This window comes from Pristis pectinata, chromosome 3, assembly GCF_009764475.1.
Source record: "Pristis pectinata isolate sPriPec2 chromosome 3, sPriPec2.1.pri, whole genome shotgun sequence".
Taxonomy (NCBI): domain Eukaryota; kingdom Metazoa; phylum Chordata; class Chondrichthyes; order Rhinopristiformes; family Pristidae; genus Pristis; species Pristis pectinata.
The window spans coordinates 93845749-93871663 of NC_067407.1; the positions used below are offsets into that span (position 1 = coordinate 93845749).

At 38.5% G+C, this 25915-nt stretch overlaps 1 protein-coding gene across 1 annotated transcript in view; it reads left to right on the forward strand.

Annotated features, from left to right (window-relative positions):
* Positions 1-25915, forward strand: part of wdpcp (WD repeat containing planar cell polarity effector) — a 136623-nt gene that overhangs the window by 10597 nt on the left and 100111 nt on the right. The window contains exons 2-6 of the mRNA XM_052011943.1: positions 15863-16015; positions 21868-22045; positions 22494-22577; positions 24199-24243; positions 24788-24838. Of these exons, the coding sequence (XP_051867903.1) occupies positions 22517-22577; positions 24199-24243; positions 24788-24838 (157 nt within the window). The 5' untranslated portion in view covers positions 15863-16015; positions 21868-22045; positions 22494-22516. The remainder of the gene's footprint in view (positions 1-15862; positions 16016-21867; positions 22046-22493; positions 22578-24198; positions 24244-24787; positions 24839-25915) is intronic.

The following is a 25915-nucleotide window of genomic DNA, read 5'->3' on the forward strand; positions in this document are numbered from 1 at the left end:
TTCTCTTGGGACCCAGTGCCAACCTGATTTTCCCAATCTACCTGCATATTGAAATCCCCCATGAGCAAGCTAACATCACCCTTTTTACATGCCTTTTCTATCTCTTGTTATAATTTGTACCCCACATCTTGGCTACTATTCGGTGGTCTGTATATAACTCCCAACAGGATCTTTTTACCCTTGCAGTTTCTTAACTCTACCCACAAAGATTCTACATCTTCTGATCCAATGTCACTTCCGAAGGTTTTGATTTCATTTTTTACCAACAGAGCCACCCACCCCTTCTGCCCACCTGTCTGTCTTTTCAATAGGATGTGTATCCTTGGATGTTTAGCTCCCAACTGCGATCTTCTTTCAACCATGACTCTGTGATGCCCACAACATCATACCTGCCAAGTTCTAACTGCACTATAAGTTCATCTACCTTATAATTGAATACACGCAGTACAGGAAATAACACCTTCAGTCCTGTATTCACCACCCTTTTTCTCAAATTTGTCTCTGTGTTGCCTGACATTAAATTCTTATCCCTTTCTACACTTTGTCTTATTCTTTATTCTGGAGACTTCAGTAACCTCTCCCTCCCTTTTACTTTATCCATACTTTTCCAATCTGTGGAACTCACCCCCCTACTATTTAGTTTAAAGCCCTATCTACAGCCCTAGTTATGTGATTGGCCAGGACCCTGGCCCCAGCATGGTTCAGGTGGAGCCCATCCCATTGGAACAGCTCCCTCCTTCCCCAACACTGGTGCCAATGTCCCACGAATTCAAACCTACTTCTCCCACACCAATCTTTGAGCCGTGCATTTGACTCTCTGATCTTATTGACCCTGTGCCAATTTGCACGTGGCTCAGGTAGCAATTCAGAGATTATTACCTTTTTGGTTCTGTTTTTTAATTTGGTCCCTAGCTGCTCAAATTCCCTCAGCAGAACCTCTTTGCTTTTCTACCTACATTGTTGGTACCCACATGGACCATGGCAACTGGATCTTTCCCCTCCCACTCCAAATTCCTCTGCAGGTCAGATGAAATGTCCCAAACCCAGGCACCAGGCAGGCAACACAGCCTTCCGGACTCTTGATCCTTGCGACAAAGAATTGTGTCTATTCCCCTGACTATACTATCCCCAATTACAACTACATTTCTCATCTCTTCCTCCCTCCCTCCCCACCCCCACCCTGAATGACTGCCTGAACCACAGTGCAGTTGCTCATCCTTCCTACAGCCTCCACTCTCATCCACGCAGGGAACAAGAATCTCAGACCTGTTGGACAAGCTCAAGGGCTGAGACTCCTCCAGCACTACCTCTTGGATCCCCCTACCTGTCTCACTCACAGTCACACCCTCTTGTCCCTGACCACTGACCAAATTTGTGGTAGTTAATCTAATGGGTGTGACTGCCTCCTGAAACACAGCATCCAGGTAACTCTCCCCCTCCCTGATGTGTCGCAGTGTTTGAAGCTCACAATGGCTGCTCCATTTTACCCTTCCTTCCTTTTATTGGCTGAGTTGCCACACACTTAGCCAATCATACAACTTTAAATTAGAGTCAAGCTATAAGATAAATGGGGAAACTTTTTGACCAATGTTGTTTTCACTCTGTAATCAAAGTCATCCAAGTTTCTGTCATAAAGTTGCAGTAAGGAGATTGTACTTGCTTATTGGCTGTTTCAAAGGCCATTCTTTCATGTTTCCGTGAACAAGTTGGCATTGATTTGATCACTGAAACATGAGAGAATGGGCCTTAAACTTAACATCTGCATACTAAAGGTCCTCTACAATCCTACCCCTTCTATACAACATCACCTTTCAACAATAAGGAAAGTATTGACTTGTTCCCATTTTTCAGGAACTAATTTTTGCCGAAGACAGACGTGGGCGATGAAATTTACCATTACCTATAATGTGTCAGCACAGCCTTTGGCCATCTAAGGAAAAGAGTGTTTGAAGATCAAGATGTCAAACCTAGCATAAGGTTGCAGTGAGGGGTTATTTTTGTGAAACAGTTAAGATCTTAAAGGGGAAATGACAAGGTATATGTTAAAATGTTTCTGCTAGTGATGAGTCTCTAACAAAGTTGGAAGGTTAGGGGGTAATAATTTACAACTGAGGTACCTAGGAATTTCTTCACGAAAGGTGGTGAATCTCTGGGATTTTATTTTAAGGATTGTGGAGGCTAGGTCACTGGAAGTATTTAAAGAGAAGGCAGATCAACTTTTGAAAGATTGGGGGATCCAAAGCTATGTGGACCTGGCACAGAGCAGGAGTTAAGCCATGGAGTAGATCAGCCTTGATCATATTGAATGGCAGGACCAAGTTGAGGGGACCGATTCCCTGCTTCTGCTCCTATTTTCTTGTGTTCAGCATTATGTAAATAAAAATTATTTTTCTTTAGTGATGACCATTTTCATGTTACTCGAAACATTAACTGGATACTTCTCATCGTGAGTCATCCTTGCAGTCCTAATGCAAATTAGATGTTGAGAACAGATGGCATGGTATCATTCTTTGCACATGTGTGGAACAGTTGATCAATTTGTTCCTCTGCACATGGAAAAATCTTATAATGTTCTAGTTTTAAAAGTCTCGAATGAACCAGAGGGAAAGCAGTTTTAGTTCATCTTCTTGGATTTTTTCTTCTCTATTTTCACCTTGCCCCCATGTTTCTGTTTTCTGTCGCTCTCTGTCTCTGCCACTCTTGCCTTTTTTTGATTTTTGTGTGTGTGTGTATTCCACATTGTCAAGGGTCTATCTGTGCATGTTTCAATATGGCTTTCTATATGACTTTAAAGATTTATGAAACATGACAGCATTATTTTTAAGTACAATTGAAAGTTTACTCACTTTTTTAATGCTTTATTATGATACTTTACATTAACACAAATATTCAGTTTGGACATTGCATCTGGAAAGTACAAATAACAACTGATAAATGTGAACATGAACAAAGCTGTAATAGGTATGTAATCAATACTACCTTGTTATATTTGAAGTGGGTGTCCAATTCAATTTCTTTTCCTCCCTGACATCATTCTTTTTGTTTTATACTGTCTGATTTTGTTTTTGTAACAAAGCACTCTCAATGTAAGTGTACCTGAATAAAGCTTTTGAAATTTATCCATCATCTTCTATTGTTATTGTCTTTCTAAAAAGAACTGAGACTTAGAGGACATTGGAAGCATTTATTCAACTCAAACTGCACCGTATGTTCTCCAGAGTTGGTCTGATTCATGAACTGCCAGCCATTGAAACTGAAGGAAGGCCCATGTTATTGCGTGTGCATCCTAAATCATTGAAGTCCCAGACCTTCTGAACAGATTTGAGGGCATCTGTCAGTTCATTCCACCATTGGACTGCATGGTGGGGCCTAGTCTTGTAGGTATTGTGCAAGTAAATTACCATTTGGATGCCATGTAAGGTCAGACTTGGCACAGGATCTGAGACCCCACTGATTTCTGTGGGGACTGTACATGAAAGGTTTAGGAAACAAAGGGCAAGGTAAGCTATATTTTTGCTTTATTTTGATGTTTTGAGTTTGTCCCGTGTTTTGTAGTTTCTATTATTTTAATAAGAGTCAATACACTGGGTTCACACTGACCATCAAGAACCTGTTTGTAATAATCCCATTTACCAGCACTTGGTCCATATGCCTCTTTCACCGCCTTATCTCTCTGTGCTGCCACCTTCAAGGATCCTTGGATTTATACACTAAGTTCCATCTGTCCCTGAGGGTTCCACCATCCATTATGTATGGCCTGTCCTTATTGGGACTTCCCAAAGTCCACTTACAAAGATTAAATTCAATCTCTATTGCTCTGTCCATTTTACCAACTGAAATTATGTACTTCAATTGCAATAGTATTTACATGTCTCAATCTCAGACATGTGGAAGCTTTAATTTTGGGAGTTGATAAATGTCCCATCACCAGATTGCTAGCTATCAGGAACATCCTTACTACACTGCCTTAGGCCAAGCCTCTGCCCAAATCTTGCAGCTGGACCCCAGAGTCCGTAAGGTTTCTGAGATGTCCACCCCAATATCTAGCCCAGTTTAAATGCAGGCAAGGCGACCTAACCAGCAAGATCTGGCCCATGGCATACTGTAGTATCTGCTTTCAGCTAACTAAGCCACAGCTCTGAATAATAGAATCAAGGACAGATCCAGGACTTTGATGGAAGTTGAGGGCATGGTTTTATTTAAACATTCAAATTCTTGGAGCTGATAATATTTACACAGCATGGTTGAATTGTCTTTGATAAAGATGAGGAGTGAAATACTGTTGAAGTGCACTTAGCAACTTCAATGTGCATATTTTTTCACAGTGAGAGCATTTAATCAAGTAAAAAATGATCAAGATGCTGAAGAACATAAGCACGTTATGGTTATCAGAATCAGATTTATTGTCACTGACGATATGATGTGATTTCACAAATGCTCTGAGTGCTTTGGGATTTTTTTGATCTACAATGATCCAGGAAAGTTGTTAATTCTTGAATAGATTCTCACTGGTAGTTCTCATACACTTGATTCCTACTGTACCTAAAAGCAAAATAAACAGTGAATGCTGGAAATCTGAAATAAGTCGGAGATTGCTGGAAACAGCATCTGCAGAGTAAGAAACGGATTTAATGTTTCTGGTTGGTCTCCTTGATTTTTGACTTGAAATCGCAGGAAAGTGAATTAATCCAATATATGCTTTTTTTTTTGTGGAACACCAATTTGTTTGTCATATATTTGTTTATATACTTCCAATACACAAATTATAGAATGGTTCAAAGTTAAGCAGTTGCACAAACAAAAAAAGCTAGATTCAAAATGAACTAAAACAGCAAATATTCAGCAGTCAGGCAGCATGTATGGAGAGAGAGAAGGAGCTCTGAAGAAAGGTCATTGACCTGAAATGTTAGGTCTGTTTCTCTCTCCACAGATGCTGCCTGACCTCCTGAGTGTTCATAGCATTTTTAATTTTTCTGTTAATTAAATCAATGTTATCCAGATGAAGTGGGATTAGAGAGCAGCAGATAAATGGACCATTGCTTTTGCATGCAGCCTTTACCTATGTTAAAATTGTACACATTGTCCTTGATTTTGTATAATCATTTGAATTAGCATTGCTTTTTAAATTGAAAAGCATATGGAAAATTGGGGTGTTGGTTGGAGGAAGGAAGTTCTCTGGAGTGTGGGCTGATGATAGGAAGGTGTAAAACCGAGATGGTGAACTTGTAATCATAACTCTGAGTTTATGCAGATACCATTATAATTTTAGTAATAGGAGAAAGAAACGCAAGAAATGAACCTAGATGAAATATATATTTGACCTTTATGTACCCTCAAATGTGTTCGTTGAAGACCTGATGAAACAAGTTGACTTGTCACTGACAGCTCAAATCCGTGAAGCAGTACAAAGTGAACATTTGCTTAATTTGCTGTACTTTCAATAGCAATCAGGTTACATTTATAAACATGGGGCTTTTTTTTCCAGCATTTCAACAAATGCATGCTGCTGAAATGATTAATCAGCAGAGCTTCTAATAATATCAAGAATTCATCTCAAGAAGGAAAGGTTTAAATAATGTTAACTGACACTGCAACAACTATATTTTGATTTAATAGAAGACGTTGCTTTGTATAAATTGCATTACCCCTGTAGTTTCCATATGACTTCAACACTTAGAAGAAATTCTTCAGTTGATTTTTAACTGTCCTAGCTGGATATTTGACACTTAAATATTGTTTCTTTTAACTCTTGTTGTTGAAACTTCATCTTTTTCACCTTGTTCTTGCATTTCTCTTTTGGCCCTCAGGGCCCCATCTATCATTCAATGTGAACTTTTCAACTTTTCACACCCGGCCTGACCTTTGTTATGTGGAGCCTGTATCCTATTAAGCTTAACTTTTCCCGTCCAGCTTGTTTTGACTGTTTTTGCAGGGTATTGCGTTTGCCTGGAGTATCAGTTGTACACTTGAGTGTTGGACTTCACTAATGTTGTCAGTGATTGACATACTGTACACATGATGCTTGCCATTTTTGTGAATAATGTTCACTTAAATTCATTGATCTGGATGTTCGTAATCCTGTCTTTTTTTCTGCTTGTCACCGGTTGTCTTTCAAATAGTGTATCCATAACAACTTTAGAAGTCCTTATTAAATTTAGATCTTTCACTACAAATACAACTTCTCCTGGGGTTAATTTTTGTGCTGTATGGAGCGTCACACCTTTCTTTTTCACATTATTACTGGCTGCTTTCATGTCATTTTGGTATTTTAATTAACATACATACTTCTTAAAAACAAGAATTTTTTTTCCCTAGCGATGTATCTACTTCCGATAATTCAGTCATTGTTTCCTCATAAAAAATGAATTATCCAGTAATTCGAAACAAGCTGTTGTAAACATAGACATAAGAAGTTATAACAGTATGAATAATATGGCAATATTTAAATTTAAGATGGGGGATTGACTATTAAGTTGTGATTTGGTCCAATTACTCTGCCTCTAATAGAGCCTTCTAAGAAGATGCTCCAGCTTCACTGTGTGCATCACTGCTGAAAGCGCACCTACACCTCAAAATGTAATTTCCTCATTTATAATAATAAACTCTTGCTTGTATTGAATGTTTAATAAACTATTTTAAAAATAGTTTGCTGTTGCGGACCATGGTGGATGGGGCATTATGAGTGATGGTTAATTTTCTTGTTTTCCGCAACCCACAGAAATGTAAGATGTTGGCTAAATTCCTGCTGTAGCCACAACTTGGAAACAGTCAGTAAAGCTAATTTTTAGGAGATGGATTCAACTTTCACGTTAATGTGATTGTATGCAGTCAATGCAGCATTTTCATGTATATGAAAGTTAAGTCAATTGAGACAGGGATTTAGAGTTGGAAATAGAATCTTTATGTGAAATTTTTAAGAAATCTCTGCGATTTCTTTGAGTTGTGCAACTTGTCTATTTTTATGATAGCTGCTATTATTGTTCTGTCTGAGGAGTGCAGTGTTAAACTTAATAGAAGAATACACAAAAGAAAGCAACATTCCCAATATGAAAGCTGAATCAGCCCTAAATTCATTTAAGACCACAAATGGCCCTTCTCACGTCCCACCTTCCCTAGTTCTTTGCTGACCTCCTCACAGAAAAGTAATTCATGTGACATGTGTCTTCATTGTGCTTTTTGTTCCTCAGAGGTCAATTACTACTTTTTGAGCCACTTCCTTGGCTTTGTTACTAGCTATCCAGCCTTGCCTCCCATTCCTTCCATAATTTCACCATCTATTTGTTGAAAATAATTCTTTCTCTCATTAATTGAATCTCAGACTTAAGCTTTCCCTTGGTTTGGTTTACTATCTGTGAAACATTGTTGCCATTGTGAAATGTCTTAATTGATGCATAATTTATTCTCTTAAAAATTACTCACTGTTCTGTTGTATTTCCCCTTTTTTTGTTCTCTTAAAATCAGAAGGCTGTAAACCCCAATTTGCCTGACCTATATCAATTCTGGTCACAACTTTATCAGGCCTGGTCTCGCTGTTAATACCGCTTCATGAAGAATTGCCTGATACTCCCAAGGTCTTTCTGGAGGACATGGACAGCATGGTTCATTTCCGTGCAGAAACAGAGTACATTATTTCCTTGTGATGATACTCTATGGTGCTAAGACTTCATGAGATCTTCATCTCTAACAATCAGACTGTCTTCCACCTACCCTTCCTTTTCTTTCCCTATTTCTGACTCATTGCAAAATAAGAATAGAGATTTCTACACACATTTCTTATTGTTTTTATGTATTAGCTGTTATATGTTGATTTGCACAGATTAGTTTTAAAATCCAAATGTTTCACTACAAATACAACTCTTGAACTTCTGGGGTAAATTGTTGTGCCCTATGGAGCATCACAGCTATCCCTTTTCACATTTTACTGGTTGTGTGTCATTTTCATATTTTAATTAACTTATATATTTTAAGAACAGATGTATTTTGTTACCCAGTGAGGGTATTTCTGATAGTTCAAGTATTGTTTCGTCATGATGGCAGTTCATACTTATGCAAAATGTAAACAAATTTTGTGAAACAATTTGTTATTCCACACAGAAAGATGTTGTACACCAAAAATAAGATCAAATATGATTTCTGGTATGACCTTGATTTCTTTGAAGTTTGTTCTGAAGATGTAGCAATGCTGGCAGGGCGCTATTTATTCTCCATCTATACTTGCCCTGGTTGGTAGTATTGGGTTTTTATATGAATCATTTCTATACTTGTGAAGATAGTTCTAGCCAACAAATTTCAGGAGAATCAGTAGCAATGATGAAAGACTAACAAAGTATGTTCAAGTTGAGATGGTGTGTGACTTGGAGGGGAGATTGGAAATGAAGATGTTCCCACGATATTATTGCTCTTAGTAGTAGTTACTGCAGGGAGAGAAGATGATGTGAAATTAACCTTTGTGAATTACCGTGGTGTATCTGTAAATCATGAAAGTTCTAGCCACAATAGTTTGATTCATGGCCAAGTCAGTGAGCAGTAATTAGCAATGAGTAGTTGTTAGCAGTGAGCCATAGGTCAGTCGCCTGTTCAGCTTCTGGTCAGTGGTGATCTCCAAAGATGATGATGGTAAGCGACTTGAGTTGGACGTGCTAACTTACGTCAAGGTATGTAGCAAGGCTTTCTCTTGTTCAAGATAATTAATATCTGATACTGTTATCAAGATCTCCATCTCTTTAGTCAGAAATAGAATAACTGGCTGTTTAATTTATTTTTGTTATCATTGAAATCAATTTGCACAGATTGGCTAGGATGTTTGAAAATTTAAAAAAAAACTGCCAATGCTGGAAATCTAAAATAAAAACAGAAAGTGCTGCAAGTTCTCAGCAGGTCGTGCTGCATCTGTGGGAAGAGAAACAGATTTAACGTTTCAGGTTGAAGACCCTTCGTCAAAACTGGGAAGCAGGGAAAAGAAGCTGCAGGGAGGGTGGGGAGAGGGGGAATGTTCATGACAGGGTAAAATGGGGTTGACCATGGGGATAAGCTGTAAACAAGTTTATCTGGTGATTGAGTGAATGGGCAATGTTAGAGCATGGGAATGTGGATGAAAGGACTTAGACAAATGAAGGTAGGAGTTGTGAAATGCAGAACAGGAAAACATTTCCAGAAGGTTGAAAAAAAAGGGGGGGGGGGGGTGGGAAGGAACAAACAAGCTGAGCTGATATCACAAATGGATGACTGATATGGACCGAGACATTAAGATACCTGAAATTGTAGAATTCAGGATTGAGACCAGAAGGTTGCAATATGCCCAGACAGAAAATGAAGTGCTATTCCTCAAGCTTGCATTGGCCTCATTGTAACAGTGCAGGAGGCCACAGACCAAGATGAGAGTGGGAGTGAGCTGAAGAATATACATGGCAAGCAACAAGAAGCTGAAAGAAAGCTGTTGTACAATGCTGAAAGGGATTGTACATCCATGGTAAAGATGAGCGTAATGGGACCAGCCTATTTTCAAAGTGATTCCACCAACAGACACTCCTTCCCCTCTCCTCCCCTTTAGGTATTTCACTGGGATCATTCTCTTCGTGACTCCTGGGTCCATTCTTCCATTCCCACCAACCACACTTCTTACAGCAATTTCCCTTGCAACACATCCATTCACCTCTTCCCTTCACACCATCCAGAGACCTAAGCAATCTTTCCAGGTGTAGCAATGATTCACTTGCACTTCTTCCAATCTAGTGTAATGCATTCAGTGCTCACAATGTGGTCTCCTGTACGTTGGAGAAACCAAACACCGATTGGGTGGCTGATTTTTGGAGCATCTGCGTTCAGTCTATGAGGGTGACCCTAAGCTTTCTGTTGCCTGCCACTTTAATTCTCCATTCCACTCTCACTCTGACCGATTCATCTGTAGCCTTTCGTGTGATTGCAAGGAGGACCAATGCACACTTGAGGGACAGCACCTCATCTTCTGTCTGGCACATTGCAGTCTTCTGGGCTCGATATTGAACTCTACAGCTTCAGGTAACTCGATTTCTCTGTCAATATCAGTCATATTGCCTCAGCTTGTTCTTCATTCTCTGTAAGTGCAGGACATGTCCAGCCTGCCCTGCTAGGTATGTCTTCCTGTCGTGCCTTGCACAACTCCTATGTTCATTTGTCTACATTCTTTTGTCTGTGTTCTCACTCTCTAATTCACTCACTCCCTTTCACTCATTGACCAGATAACCTTGTTTACGGATTATCCCTATGATCACCCTGGTTTTACCCATCAGAGACCTCCCATCCTCCCTGCAGCTTAATGAACTTCTTTTGTCCTCTGACCAGTTTTGACAAAGGGTCTACAATCTGAAACATTGATTTTTCTCCTCCCACAGATGCGGCCTGACCTGCTGAGTATTTCCAGCATTTTCAGATTTTATTTTGGCTAGGATATTTACCTGAGGCAGTTTGGGATATACTGCAGAACTGAAAAATGGTAGATGAATGAAGCTCAATTTATTTCTACTTGATATTCTACCTTTCAAGGTTTCTAGCATAATTTCCAATCAAAGTAAACATCTTCCCTTGAGCCCTCTGTCCTTTCCAGGTACCTTGAAGCTGTTTTTTTTTCCCACTCTAACCTCCGTGGATCTGTTGTAAGCACCTAATACATTTCCAGCCCTCCCATCTTTCCTTTCGTACATCCCTTTAGTCCAGTTCATGCCCTGGTGAAATCTCTGAGACTTTCCCTTGTCAAAGGTGACTATGACCAGAAAGCTGCTAGTCCTCTGAGTCCTTGCATTGTTTGCCACAGCCCAACACATCCTTTATCAAGCTCAATTATACTGTCTTAGTTTTGTTTGACCACTTTTTATTTTGCTTCCCTCCTTCAAAAATCCCTTTAAACCTATCTCTTCAATCTTATTTTGGACAGCAACTTTAATCCTTCCTCTACGTCTTGGCCTCCGGCCACATCTGTCTTTAAGAAATATTTTGGGGTAGTCATTATATTTTTTAAAAATCCTGCATATTTGTTATACAGATATTCATAAATATTTCTGCTGCGAACAAAATTATTCAGAACTTGCACTTCTTAGCTCAACTTGTGATATCACGTCTTTTTTTTAAAAAGACTTGGAGGTTGATACAAAATAAATAAACAACTGTGCTGCTTATCCCTATGCCCTGCTCCCTCAGCTTTGTGAACAATGTAGCAAGACTTGTTAGAGCAAGCAGCTGTGGGATTACAGTTTTCCAGATGTGGCTCTGGATGCCTTGGCAGATATAGTGGAGAGGAGGAGTTGGTCCTCTTAACACAAGCGCAACCTAAGCAATCTAGATCCATCGTGAAGCATAAATAAGAAGACACTAATGAACTATAACGTGGGAAAGAAGTGGGGGATGGGATTGATGTACTTGCCTTAAGAGTTGGCATAGACTCAATGGACCATTTGGTTTTCTCCTGTGTCATAAGATAATACAAAAAAAAGGGAAGTACCCAGGACACAGAGAAATTCACAGACTTTGCATCCGTATCGGCAAACATATAAACACATACCTTCTATCAGCAATAAAGTTAGTAGTCTCGTATATTGCTACCTGCTATACATTTGCGGTAATCTTCTTCATTCTTGACTCCTACCCAATATTTGTCTCCTCCACCAATCTCTCACATACTTATTACTACTTCATCACTCTCATGCACACCTTACAGCTTAAACACATTCCCAGTAATTTAACCATGAAAGGCATGTCATCCACACAGATTACAACACATGCATTAAAGTGCTTCCTTCTTAAACGAAGTGTCATATAGTGGGAGTAGATTGGCAACTATGGCTGTCACCTCTGTGACCTAGAGGAAAGGATGCTGGAATAGTGGGAGGGTGTGCATGTTGGCTATTTGGCTGGGTGGAACAGATCTATGTATGCCTATGTGGATGATTTGCATGTGCGTGGATGGCATAGGGTTGGTGGATGCTTGAGGTTTGGTGGAAAGAGTGCTATGCCTCCTGTACATGTCTGCATGTGGATTGTGAAATGGTGGTGGAATGTAGGTGACTGTGCAAACTGTGTGTGGGTATGAAAGTGGGAGATGAGTGTCATGTTGGTTCTTCCTGCTATTGACCAGGTTTGACTTTTGTCCGAACACAAAGCATTTGATGAATCTATTTGACATCATTGAATACAAAATCAGTTACATCTAATGTGCACTTGTGATACTATACACAATTTGTTGAGTAACATAAGTCACAGTATAAATGATTTTAAAGTCACATTTAAAAATTGGAAGCAACTGGCAACTGCAGCTCAGATAAATAACAGTGCTGGAGTCCTCAGTTTTTCAAACACTATTCCGAGCATCCTGGTAACTTCACTGTCTCTTTAACCCCTGCTAAGCCCCCACCCCTGGTTCAGTCACTGTTCTCTCCCCTCATTCACTCCCCCCCCCCAACATGTAGTTCATCACCACCACTTCTCTCCCTCACATTTAATTATTCTTTTTTATTTAAATTATAATTTTTTTAATTTGTTACTGAAGTACCGTTTTCTGTTCTTTTGGAGAAGCCAAGTCTAACTTATTATTAAAATCTAATGAGCATCAGAGGCTAGGGGCTGGAAATAGAATTACCTTTTATTGGTGTTATATCAGCATTTTGCATCACCCAGATGTGAAATTCACATTACAAACGAGAACTTTAGTTGCAAGGTTCACAGAATGATGTTGCAGCACTTGCGTCATGCTGGGGCTGACATCGTTCATTGTGGAATAACACCCCCTATTAATGTATTAAGAAGTTCTCTTGGTTGCAAGTATATAGCCCCACCTGTGAGATCTTTACAGTCAGTTCTTAAAGTATTGCACCATAATACAAGCAATACTTCTTTCAACTACATTGTAGTGCATAGTAATGAGGTGCTTAGGGGCTTATGATGCTGTGCTGAGAAAATGCTTATAAAGGATGAAAGGAACCTGGATAGGCTGGTGAATATAATTCCTTCCAGGGCGAATGTTCCTTTGTGGATGGGTCCATAGAGATCCTCCACAATTTTACTGGGCACTCCTGCCAGGAGATTGCCACTGAGGTGTCTGTAAGTACATTGCCTGCATCCTCTTTGAGGAAACCTGCAATGCCTGTTCTTGCTCTGGTCATGAGCTGAAGGAAAAGCAGATGGATTCTCTTCTCCTTGAGTATGGAGTTTCAGTGACCTCCCTAATCCAGCAGTGAGCAGAAAGTTGTGAGATGTGACATTGTCAGCATCCTGGAATAATCCTGAAGTTTGAATATTGAGAGTGACCGTGACCTTGACCCCCACATGAAAAGCATTTTGAGCAGGAGCGAAGCTATATTTGAAATCCAAGATGTCAGCATGGACAAAGAAACATTTTGAGTGTTGCTCTCTAAATTGCACAGTTTTGGGGAGGCGAATGGCTAGTAAAACCTAGTTGTTCTTTGAGTAACACACACAAAAAGTACTGGAGGAACTCAGCAGATCAGGCAGCATCTATGGAGAGAAATAAACAGTCGACGTTTCAGGTCGAGACCCTTCATCAGGACTGGAAATGGAGAGGGCAGAAGCCAGAATAAGAAGGTTGGGGGAGGGGGAGGAGCACATGCAGACAGGTGATAGCTGTCCAGGGAGGAGGGGGAGACGTAAGAAATTAAGGGGTGATAGGTAGAAGAGGCAAAGGGCTGAAGAAGGAGGAATCAGGTAGGAGAGGGCAGTGGACCATGGAATAAGGGAAAGGAGGTGGGGAATAGATGGGCAGGTCATGAGGGCGGGGGAAGGGATGGGCAGGTCATGAGAGCAGGAGAGGGGAAAAAGAAGCGTGGAGGGGGCCACAGGAATGAGGGAAGACAAAGAAGAGAGGAGGGGTTACCACAAGTTAGAGAAATCTATATTGAGGCCATCAGGTTGGATTCCACCAAGGCGGAATATAAGGTGTTCCTCATCCAACGTAGCCTCAACGTGGCAGTAGAGGAGGCCATGGATAGACATTTGGGTATGGGAGTGGGATGTGGAATTGAAATGGATGGCTACTGGGAGATCCTTGCTTTTGTGATGGGTGGAGCGAAGGTGCTTGACGAAGCGGTTACCCAATCTGTGTCAGATCTCACTGATGTAGAGGAGACCACACCGGGAGCACTAGATGCAATAAGTGACACCCTCGGATTCACAGGTGAAGCGCTGCCTGGCCTGGAAGAACTGTCTAGGGCCCTGACTGGTGCTGAGGGAGGAGGTGTAGGGGCAGGTGTAGCACTTAGTCTGGTTGCAGGGATGTGCCAGGAGGGTCATCTGTGGGGAGGGATGAGTGGACAAGAGAGTCACTGAGAGAGCGATCCCTCCGAAAGCAGAGGGGGGTAGAGGGGAAGATGTGCCTACTGGTGGGATCCCTTTGGAGGTGGTGGAAGTTGCTGAGAATGATGTGTTGCATGCGGAGGCTCGTGGGGTGGTAGGTGAGGACAAGGGGAACCCTGCCCCTGTTATATCAGGTGCAGAGATGGGGTGAGGGCAGACGTGCGGGGAATGGAGGAGATGCAATATTGATGGTGGTGGAAGGGAAACCCCATTTACTGAAAAAGGAGTACATCTCAGATGTTCTGGAGTGGAAAGTCTCATCATGGGAACAGATGCGGTGGAGGCAGAGGAACTGGGAGAAGGGGATGGCGTCCTTGCAAGTGACTGGGTGGGAAGAAGTGTAGTCAAGGTAACCGTGGGAGTCGGTGGGTTTGTGTAAGATGTCTGTGGTTAATCTGTCTCCGGAGATAGAGACTGAGACATCCAGAAAGGGGAGAGAGGTGTCGAAGATGACCAAGTTCTCTGAGTAATCAGAACTGTCAATTTTCAGATCAGTGGCATTGAAAATATTTCTACTTAACTCCAATGAATTTTGTATGGAGACACAAGAGATTGCAGATTCTGGAATCTGAAGCAACAAACAATCTGGTGGAGGAACTCGATGGGTTGAGCAGCCTAGCAGAGGTTCTCTGTGGACCTATCCAGAAAGGAACATTTGCCCTGTAAGGACTTGTATTCACCAGCCTGTCCAGATTCCTCTCATCCCATAAGCATTCCCCCAGTGCAATGAATTTTGTATGTTTGACCATTCATGTCATTTGGGGTACTTTTATGCCAGGAAAAAGATTCTGGGTAAAACAAAAAATCCCAGTGAAAACTCATTTCCTGATGGGTACTAAGTTGTTCTTTTCCAGGGTTTGGCAATTTTTAACTAATCATCACTTTAAGTTTGTGTGAGCAAATTTGTTAGATCTAGAATCAAGTTAAGAGTTTCATTTTTACAGATGGGGAAAGCTTTATAGAAGTATCCATGTAATATATCCACAATTCAAGGCCAATGTAGTTTTATTCTTTTTCTTTTGCCTCAGATTATGTGAAACAAGACTTTTCAGCACTGTTTAACCTAAATGAAAAGGGATTTAAAAATTAGGAATAGTGACAGCCCTCTGCCTTTCATTCCAGGCCACTATCCTTTGCCCCTGTAATGCCCTTGGAAATTCCACATTTAAAAACAGGTAATAAAACCAACTAGTCTAGATCCATGTTATCCAGGAGGTATTGGTCTAATTTTTCCTTTGTGCTATCCAAATTTCAATCCTGTAACAAACAATTTTTTTGAGCATGTTTACATACAAGTCATTCTAAATTACTTCTAAACAACTGGTCTCCCCATGTTGAGCTCTCTTTTGCCGATATATGTGGCCTAGACAGATGTTTTACTTTTCTGAGCATCATTATTCTAAGTATCTGGGGGGGAAAAAATGCTTTCTGCTTTCCATTGAGGAGACATCCATTTCTTGAAGCCTGTCCCTCTGTGTTTCGTTCTCCAGCCCTATTATCATGATAATTGTCTTTTATCTTTCAGCACCTTTTCTATGGTGGGTGAACATACAAACATAGGAATTAGGAGCAGGAGTTACCCACTCAGCCCTGAAGCCTGCTCCATCATTCAGTAAGATCGTGGATGATCTGATCATAATCAAATCAATGAATTCCAAATCTACACATTATACTTCAGGTAAGACCTGATAAATGCTGCTCAAAATAATAGAATTGCTACCCTCAATATTCTTTCTCATTTCATGTGCTCCAACTTCTTATTCTCTTCGACTAATTTCAGACATTGATTTCACATGTGAAACCATATCACTAACTAAATTTATTTGAAATTTACACAAGAATCTGACCAAACAAAGTAAAGATGATGTGTAATGATATTTGTTGGCCTTTGGTCCCTTCAGGACTTCTTTTTTCAATTTTGATCCTTCGAGCCATTCCATGATAACGCTACATTAATTTAAATATTACCTTTGGTTGCTCATGTAGAGTGACCACTCAAGTAAAGAGTATGTGGTGTTAAAAGACAGGTGACGAAATTCATCTTTGAGCACAAGCACTATAGAGTCATTGGACTTTTCATTGTACTCCCATCCAAATTCTCTACTACATTGTAGAATCAAGCATGACAATGGATGGTTTAACATCTCTGTAGTTGTCTGTAGTTCTAGTGCTCGTGGGTGATTTTTTTTAACCCTTCTGTCTTTCAATACCACATAACGTTTCACTGCTTGAAGCTCATGCAAATGACATATTAATAACAGTTTAGCACCTTTTTGAATGGGAAAGAAATTTGGGTTACCTGGATAGAGGATTATCTCTTAAATTTTCATTGAAGACATTTATTTTGACGAAAAGTGCTTTTTCTGCGGGGTTCCTTTCCCAGCATTGTGCAAACAAAAATCTTTTATTTATTTGGAGTGAAATGCACTAACAACCATTTCTAGGTCATTTTGCTTTGCTCTGGAAACTTGACTGGCTTGTGTGTATGTGATGCTTGCATCCCTTTTAGAGCTTTGCAGGAAAATCTACATCCCATTGTCCCTGGGGCACCTGAGGGTGGGTACTCTGGGGAGTCCCAGTTCTGTGCTGGACCAGGGACCCTGCCAGGTAAGCTATAAACTTATCTTTATACTCAGGCAGGCTGCTGCTCCCATGACATGAGCTTTTCCATTGAAAATCTCAGACTTCAAATCTACCCAATGTAATAACAATCTCCAGTTTATTCCACCCAGTACCATGGCCTCCAACAGGAAAACTGTGCAGCACACTTTTGGTTACAAACCAGCATGTATGCTGGTTACAAAAATGTGCAGTGACCGGTCACATGCACCCAGATGCCTTAGTCATTTGAGCAGAGCTGCTGCGCCCATGTAACCCACTCCTTGGGGTACACTAAAGATTCTCGGCAGTATTTCTTTTCTGCATTAAAGAACACAAGTATAGGGTTTATTTTATGCACAAGTTTGCACATGACTTTAAAATGGAATGCCAAGAAAGATAATAAGCACAGTGCAGTAATAAGTTGGGTGTGGAGTTTCTTGCATGTGGTTGACAGCTTGTCAGAAAATTTGATGGGGATTCATTCTCTCTGAGGAGAACAGAGGTTGTTTCAGGTGTACAATAAACTAATTGCATATCCCTTGAATGGATAATTGTCAGACTTCAGGACTCCTATCCAAATTTTCAGGGGTCTGATAACATTTTACAATAGTTCCATAAAAGTGACTGGAGGTGATTTTATACACTTTTTGTAACATAGCCAAATTCTTCTGCAATTTACATTTTTTATGCTTTTTGTTAACAGTCAATGTTCTCTTTCTCGTTTCATAGTTATTTATTCTCACATTGTTTTTGGCATTTTAACATCATTATTCAGTACAATGAAAACATTTGTGAACCTTTTACAAAATTTATAACTGTTTCTTTTTGTCTCAATTGAAACTTCATGATTATTATTAATTTGTGATATCTCAGAGTATTTGGGAAATTTTGGCTAACAAAATAATGTTGCCTAAAATAGAGATTTTTGATGGATGGCTAGGGTGGAAGTCATTACATGATAAAAGTGAGGGTATGTTTTAGAGTTATTTACTCTCTGGTGCAGCTGAAGAGATGAGTATTTTATGCTGGATGTTTATATTCTCTATTGACTATTCATATTGCACCTGGACATCAAATAAGAATATAAATGAAAATAATGCTTCTACCAGTAAAATTTATGGAACAATATATTCACTGAAATCTTGTATGTAATTTTGATTATTAAATGTAACAATAATGTTGTAACAATTTACTATCTACATGATAATGAAATAGATACAACTCTATTATAGGACATAAGCTCAAGAAGCTAGTTTTATTTGTACCTGCTATTCGTGCAGAAAGATTGCAATAAAAAAGTCTCCATGACACTATAGCTTTCAAACAAAATTCATATAAGATAACCATGAACATGGAGAAATTGATTTGAATGTCAAGAATTTGATGACCACACTGATGAGTGTTGTGACCTTTCTTCTTGCTGAATGTCACACACGTGCAAATTATTACAAGGTGTTATGCTAAGACAAAAATTGACTTCTTTACAGCGTATCTGTACTCAAAAAATTATAATGATTTTAGAGAAAATAAATTTAGACAGTGACACGATGTCCTGTTTTACCTTTAGCAAAACTTTAAGTAGCAGGGGTATTTCTATCAGATGTTATTTCTATTGGTTTAACGTTATTGTGTAGTCCGTGGTGTAACAAAGGGATCTGTCTCTGGATGCTGGAGCAACTTGCTGAACCTGACTGTTCGCACATTAGTCTTGTCAGCTGATCATATACTGTTGTCAGAGGCAGTAATGGCACCTTCTACAGCTATAACTAAAGTAGACACGGTTGGTGGGGTCGGGTTGGAAATGGAGTAAAAATGTGTTCAAAAGAATGGACTTTCGCAACACACAATCCAGTATGTTTCCACTTCTCAGTTACTTCCCATTTCATTAAAAACAGCAGAAGTTATTACAGTCAAATCTGATAACATCACCCCTGTCAGTCATTATTAAACATGAAACCAATTGATTGTATCAGGAAAAATAGGATTTAAATGTGAATTAAAAGCTCTGAAAAGTTAATTTTAAAAGGATGTAGGGATAACTGATCTGATATTTTTAAGTATTACAAAGGGGTATCATCCTGGATCTTTGTTTGCTGATTTAAAAAATAACTTCACATCAAAGTCTTTTTGCCTGCATGAGAATGTCAAACTGGGGCCATAGTGGAACTGCTTTCTATTTGGTATTGCTGTAGGACAAATCCAGAGCTGGTTGAACCTGGATTGAAAATGTTGGTGTTTTTTTATTGTTTCAAAATAAACCAGTGCATGATGCTATCTCAAGTTTGTTTACATCTTGTGAATAGCCCATTATTGATCTGACTTGCTCCTTAGAGCCCTTTTCACTCTATTTTGAGCATTTTTAATTCTGACCACTCTTTTAAGTGGTGAGGCTATTATTATTAAGTCTCCCTGAACAGAAATTGGCATATTTGGGATGGTTTCTACAATTTTAAGAACTTGAAGGTACAAGTAACAGTGTTACTTTATGTATTTTTTTCAACATACTTAATGTGACCATTGAGACAAATATGGCAGCCTACAAATTCAAATTTAGAAGTGCAGACTAAAATAGTGCTGCACAAGAGACTAATCATCACTTTTATCCCAGGGCATGGGAGAGAGGTTTTCTTGAATGCAAGGAGTCATGTGCATAAGCATTTCAAATCTCAGCCTGGTTTGTAACTCTACATAATTTCAAAACTCATGGGAGAAGGGCCAGCCTGTGATTTCCTATCAAAATGAAAGCTCTTAAAGTGGTGGTTCTCTATGGGAAACACCTCCAAGTAGTAGATGAGGTTTTCATTACTTGTTGGGGATGTGGGGATTAACAAATGAACAGGCACCCCACTTTTCAGATGGGCAATGAGATATCGTGGCATCCAAAATAGACATCCGGGAAAATCATTTAATTATTGCACTCCACTGCATCAGCACTTCTGCCCCTCCTTCTACCATCCCCAACCTGCAAGGCCAAACCTGCATTCTGAGGGACATCTCCATCAGAGATTCCATAGAATTGTCAATGGTAGACTCCCTGATGGTGGTTCAGGCGAGGCCTATCTCTTTAATCTAAGATCAAGCAGGCCTTTAAAGGACAGTTTCATGTGGTTTCTTAATGTATAAATGCACTTAAATTTACAGCAACAACATCAAATGTCTTTTGCGTCAGAGTGATTAATGTCATTGCTACACTCTTAGTAGTCTTCCATGCATAAGTCTGTCACGTGCGTGCTGGACAGTGTTAAGGTTTTGCAGCATTGTATTCACAATTAACTTTGCTCTTCAAATCTGTATGCGTTGCATGTAAAGGAATATTTGCCATCCTATAAAATTTCTATGCCATTGTAGCTTATGGTAGTAGAGCATTCTTTCAGTTTTGCAACAACTGTATGTGGCTTTTAGGCCAGGCCTGGTGTACTGTTTACTCCTTTATTTAAAGAAAAGTATCCTTGGATTCAGTGCAAAGAATGTTCACTAGATTGAGTCCAGGTAAGAAGGAGTTAACTTATGAGAAATAAGTAAGCGGTTTGGACATACATTATCTAGAATTTAGAAGAATGAGGGTATGCTTGAGAGGGTAGGTGCTGAGAGGATATTTCCCTTGATGGGAGAATCTAAAAATGGGGCTTATAGATTTGGTATAAAGACATATCCATTTAAAACAGAGATAAAGAGGTATATCTGTTTTCAAAGGATTGAGAGTCTTCGGTATTCTCTACCTAGAGAGCTGTGGGGGCTGTATAATTAAGTATGCTTGAGGCAGAGGTAGGTAGGTAGGTTATTAGACCTGAGGGGAAACAAGGTTTATGAGATCAGGCAGGCAAGTGGAGTCGAGACCAGGATCAAGTCCATTGTTATCTTCTCGAATGGTGGAGCAGACTCATGGAGCAGTATGGCGTGCTCTTGATACTATTTCTTATATTGTCAATGAATTTTAAAGAAAATTAAAAACATTTAAAACTGACATTTTCAAGAACATTATGCTGTATTAACAGTGCTGTGTGAAGTGATAATCCACAAAGCCCAGTTTACAAACCTTCATTAGCTATCTTTTTCAAATGGATGTCTTTTAACTGTGCAAAAACTGCACTTCAAGAGGTCACTTGGTACCATGCATATGGATCATTCTGAGAAAGAAGTTTTTAAACATTTTTGCATTTTATTGTTAAACATTAAGAATGTAAGGAATAGGAGCAGAAATAAAGTATGTAAAGTTGCATGTTTGATTATAGAGTTGACCTGAATGACCATTAGATTGGGAGCAGAAAAATTAGCCATAGCACCCATTTGTAATCACAATCCAGTAATTGCATTTGTTTTGAGGGGTTCTCATTGCATTATCATATTTGCTTCAACTACTTATATATCACTAATACACCATGGCTTGCATTTGAGAAATGATTGCTTGAATGATAGAAGTCCATTACTGCTTAAGTGGAGTCACTGGATTTGGGAATAAGACAGATACCAGAAGAGGGAAAGGAGATAAGTTGGTGATTACTGTGATGGTCTTTCTTTCAAGTGTGTCTTGAAGATGGAATAATACTTTTGATTTTTTTTGTGAATAATGCATATCATTTACAATTATTCTCACAAACTATATGTCAACTTAAAATTTATAGCTTTGAACATTTGAAGATCAAATTGGTGCTTCCTATTTTACAGAAGACTCTAAAATTAGTGTAATATTTATGATTTTTTAACTCTTTCTAAACAAAAATACAATTCTTGCTACGAATTTGTTTCACCAAATGACTTTCTATAAACATTTTTGTGAATGCAAATTGTTTAGGAGGTGATATTCTGTTTTAATGAAATATGAATTTAATGCATACTTTAGTGTAAAATATTAAATACACTACATCAATTAACACTACTTGAAAAAATGGAGGAGTTTCCTGTTGTTTATGGTTAACATTTGTTATACAGAATTACATGGAATGTACAACAGTGAAACAAGCTATTCATCTCAAGTGCTCCATGCTGGTGTTTCTGCTCAAAAGTAATACAGCCAATTGCTAAAGGATTGTACGAACAACCCACGAACTGCCACTTTGTAGAACCATTTTCTACTGCTTCTGTATACTCCTGCACCAGTAGAAAAAAGGTAAGTTTAGCATGTCAGAATCAAAATTAAAGAACATTCTCATGTGATTAGCTGTTGTGTTACACAGAAGGTTAAACTGTGGAATCTACAAATTTGCTTTTTCTTCCAAAACACTCAGTATTGCAAAAAGAAAGCATATGGAATTTGAGACATTAGTTAATGGATTTCTCAAATAGTGCTACCTTCTGGAGCTTAAAGTGGACCCAGCTACACAATAAGCAAATCCTTTGGGAGAAAAGAAACTGCTGTTCTCATCCTGTGTTTTTGTTAGCTAATGGAAAAATAGTCAAATGTGCTAATGTGTATTGGTCCCCAGGTTATTGACATTTTCATCTTAAAATATGGTTAATGAGGGACCATTTTGCAATTCCCCTTCCAGAGATTCTCAGCTTTTGCTTAATGGAGGCTAATTAATTTTCACACATTGGGTTGTTTCTTGCTTTGACAGATCTGCCTTCCATCTGCCATCCGATGTCTTTCTGTCTAACTGAGCTACACCTGTGGTCTATGAAGAATACCTTACAGGTCAAGGGTAATTGGAACAATTGCCAAGTCCTTATAGCTTTTGACTTAGGCCATGTTATTGTTATAGAAATAAATCTAGTTTCCAATACATTTTATTTTAAGTTGTGCTACATATTTTAATAGCTTTTAATCTATTTAGGTTATATATTGTGGAAATTCGATTTATGTTTAGATGAAGACTTAAGATTCAAGGTACATTAAAATAATGAGATACAGATGTAAAATATATTTCAATGCAGGTTGCATTGTGTTTTTGTTATCTTAACCTTAAAAGTGTCAATGTCGCATTTGTTTACCAATTAGAACATTTTAAATTGTAGCCTATCAACTGGAAGCAGAATTTATGTGATTTTTGTTTTGTATGAAAGCCCTTTATATATATTTTAAGAAGACTCGTTTATATAAATAGCATCCTACATAACCTTGAGTCATCTCAAAATACTAGTGAAGAATGGAAACACAGGAGACTGTAGATGCTGGGATCTGAAACAAAAAAAACAAACTGCTGGAGGGACTCAGCAGGTCAAGCAGCATCTGTGGAAGTAAAACAATAGTCAAAGTACATCCTGATGTAGGATCTCAGCCCAAATTATTGACGATCCCTTTGCATCTACAGATGCTGCTTGACCCGCTGAGTTCTTCCAGCAGTTTGTTCCTTGCTGGTAAAGAACATTTGAAGTATTGAGTGCAACTTAATTTGCCCATTTTTTTTTATTTCAACTTGGAGGACATTGACTCTTGATAGGTAATTAATCCCTGTCTAGTTTTACCCATCTCAAATAGCTAATTTTCCTCAAGATGCAGGCATTAAATCCTGACAGGGTAATCATTAGTGATGGCACTAAGCTGAATCCAGCCTTGTCCCCAGTCAAATTTGTCATGGAAAAATCAGGAAGAAAAACAATGGCAGACTTTAGTTCCTTCCAGCCTTCCACTAAAACACTGATGTTAAATGCAGTGCACTTCCAACGTTTTGTCTATTAATAGTCAATGTAGCACAAATGAGGGATCATTCTCATTGCCTCATCTACAAGCAGCTTCTGCTCTTTCTTCAACTTTACTGTGCCATTTAATTGTATGAGATTATTTCTTCAATTATTATGCCACAGAATTCCATATAACCATGAGATAACAACCAGGTGGGACAAGATAAGAAATTATTTCTTTGGGAAAAAAATTAAAAAAAGACAGTAAAATTACGGTTAAAGAGTGTTGCATCTACTAAGAATTGTATAACTTCAATAAAATCCAGAATTTTTTTTTAACAATTTAGGTAAAATGATTGAAATACACAGTTGGTCAGCTGGATGATGTTGTAACCAGGTGTCAATATAAGTTCAGTTTTTATGCTAGATGCTTAAAGATGGCCCTGTTAAATGATATGACTTTGTTTACGTTGTTGAAAAATTTCAATCAGTTTTAAGTTTTGGCCAATGTGTAGGGTTTACAAAAAGTCAGCATGAATAAGCTAACATTACCTATTTCTGAAAGATGCGTGCAACTTTTATATACAAACAAAATCCTCATGACGCTTGACCTTTTAATATCAGCATGGTATTATATTTAAGACTGCTTTGGCAATTTGGTTTTCTAATTTTACTGGTTTCCTTTTCCAAATTGAATGGCAGATACCGATATTGGCATCTTTCAATACTATGATAGAAAAGAATCTGGTAAGTTCAAATGTTTACTGAAATGCCAAAAAGACTGTCTCACATTAACTGTGGGCAATGAAGCTCCATATTTCTACACCAAACATTCCAGCAGGGGGCATCAAAATCCAACTGATAATATACAAAGTAGAGAGCCTTTTTGTCATTAAAAGTATTTGTTATTCCCAGATGATTTATTTCTTTTAAGCCAAATTCATATGAGGTTTGTATGAACATCTTTGGGAAGAAATTCAACTGTAGTGAGAGTGCAAAGTTAATGGTTGTGAATTGAACAGTATTTCATGAATTATCAATTCATTGCTATTTAATGTTGCTGCTTTTTTTGAAAGCTGGGTTTCCCTTATTTTCAGTACATTTAAGTACTGTCACTGCATTGCTGATGGTAGGTGGACTCTGCTCCTAATCTATACTTAATGTTTCACCATTTTAAAATTTGTAGTAATATCATAATATTCTATTTTGCCAGAAAAAATCCTTCAATTTTAGTATTAGTCTTTACAGAAGGCATGACTTTTTATTTCCCTTTCACTTTAAATTCTTATAGTTTCTTCATCAGACTGCTGTTACCTGGAAGAGAAGCAGCGAATGACTGAGGGTGAGCCATGTATTAGCATGACAATGTAATAAGCTCTTAATAATTAAAGCAAATGTTATTTCCCCATTTTGGGCAAATAGGATTGTCTTTCTTTAATTTGGATATTACAGCTTTTTTCTAAAAGAAAGGCTAGCTTCATAGAATAAATCAAAGCACTGACAAATGCTAACAGTCTAGTCTTCCTGTGTTCCTTGGTAATAGCATATTGCCTACTATTGTGTCCCTTGGGTGCAACATTAAGTATATAAGCCATATGCTTATTGAGGTTGTTTGAATGTTCCTCAGATTCAAGTATACATTTTTTAAAAAAAGGACACTTCAGTTAGACATTGTTTCTATCTTAATAATTCATTTGAGAAAAGGAACTTCTTTTCCCCATGAGTGTTTTCATGCAAAATTGAAGACACATCCTCACCAAATCATATTCATAATGGGGAAACCTGGGGATACTTCTCTATCCGGAGAGTGGTAGAAATATACCCCTGGAACCTTAAACAGAATCTGAAATGCAGCAGCAATAATCAGATGAGGCCAGCAGATCAATTTACCTCTTTATTACAGATAACATTGGGGTTATGCAATATGCCTAAGTTGATCTCTGAGCCCAGGTTTTCCCAATTTTATATTAATCTCCTTGCTGATTTTAAAAAGTAGCCCAAGCATCTGAATACTGTCCAGTTTGTATGCTATATTGTATCTAAACATAATGTTCCATATGTATAATGCTTTGCTAAATCTGAAACTTCCAAATTGGTTTAACATTGATTCATAGAATCATGCGTCACAGGAAGCCTTTTAGCCTTTTGACACAGTGAAGGCTTTTTGAAAAAGCTCTCAAATTAGCCTACTCTCCTGGTCTTTCCCCAAAGGCTTGCAGATTTTTAATTTTCAAGTACTTTTCCAAATTTGTTAGTTACACTACAACCTTTTGGATAGTGAGTACCAGATTATGCAAACTCTTGCGTAAATAAACTTCACTCACTGATTTTATTTCTTCCATTTATCTTGAATCTGACCTCTGGCTACCATTTTATTAATTTGTTTTTATTTTTTAATGTGTAATGTAATTTGGAATGT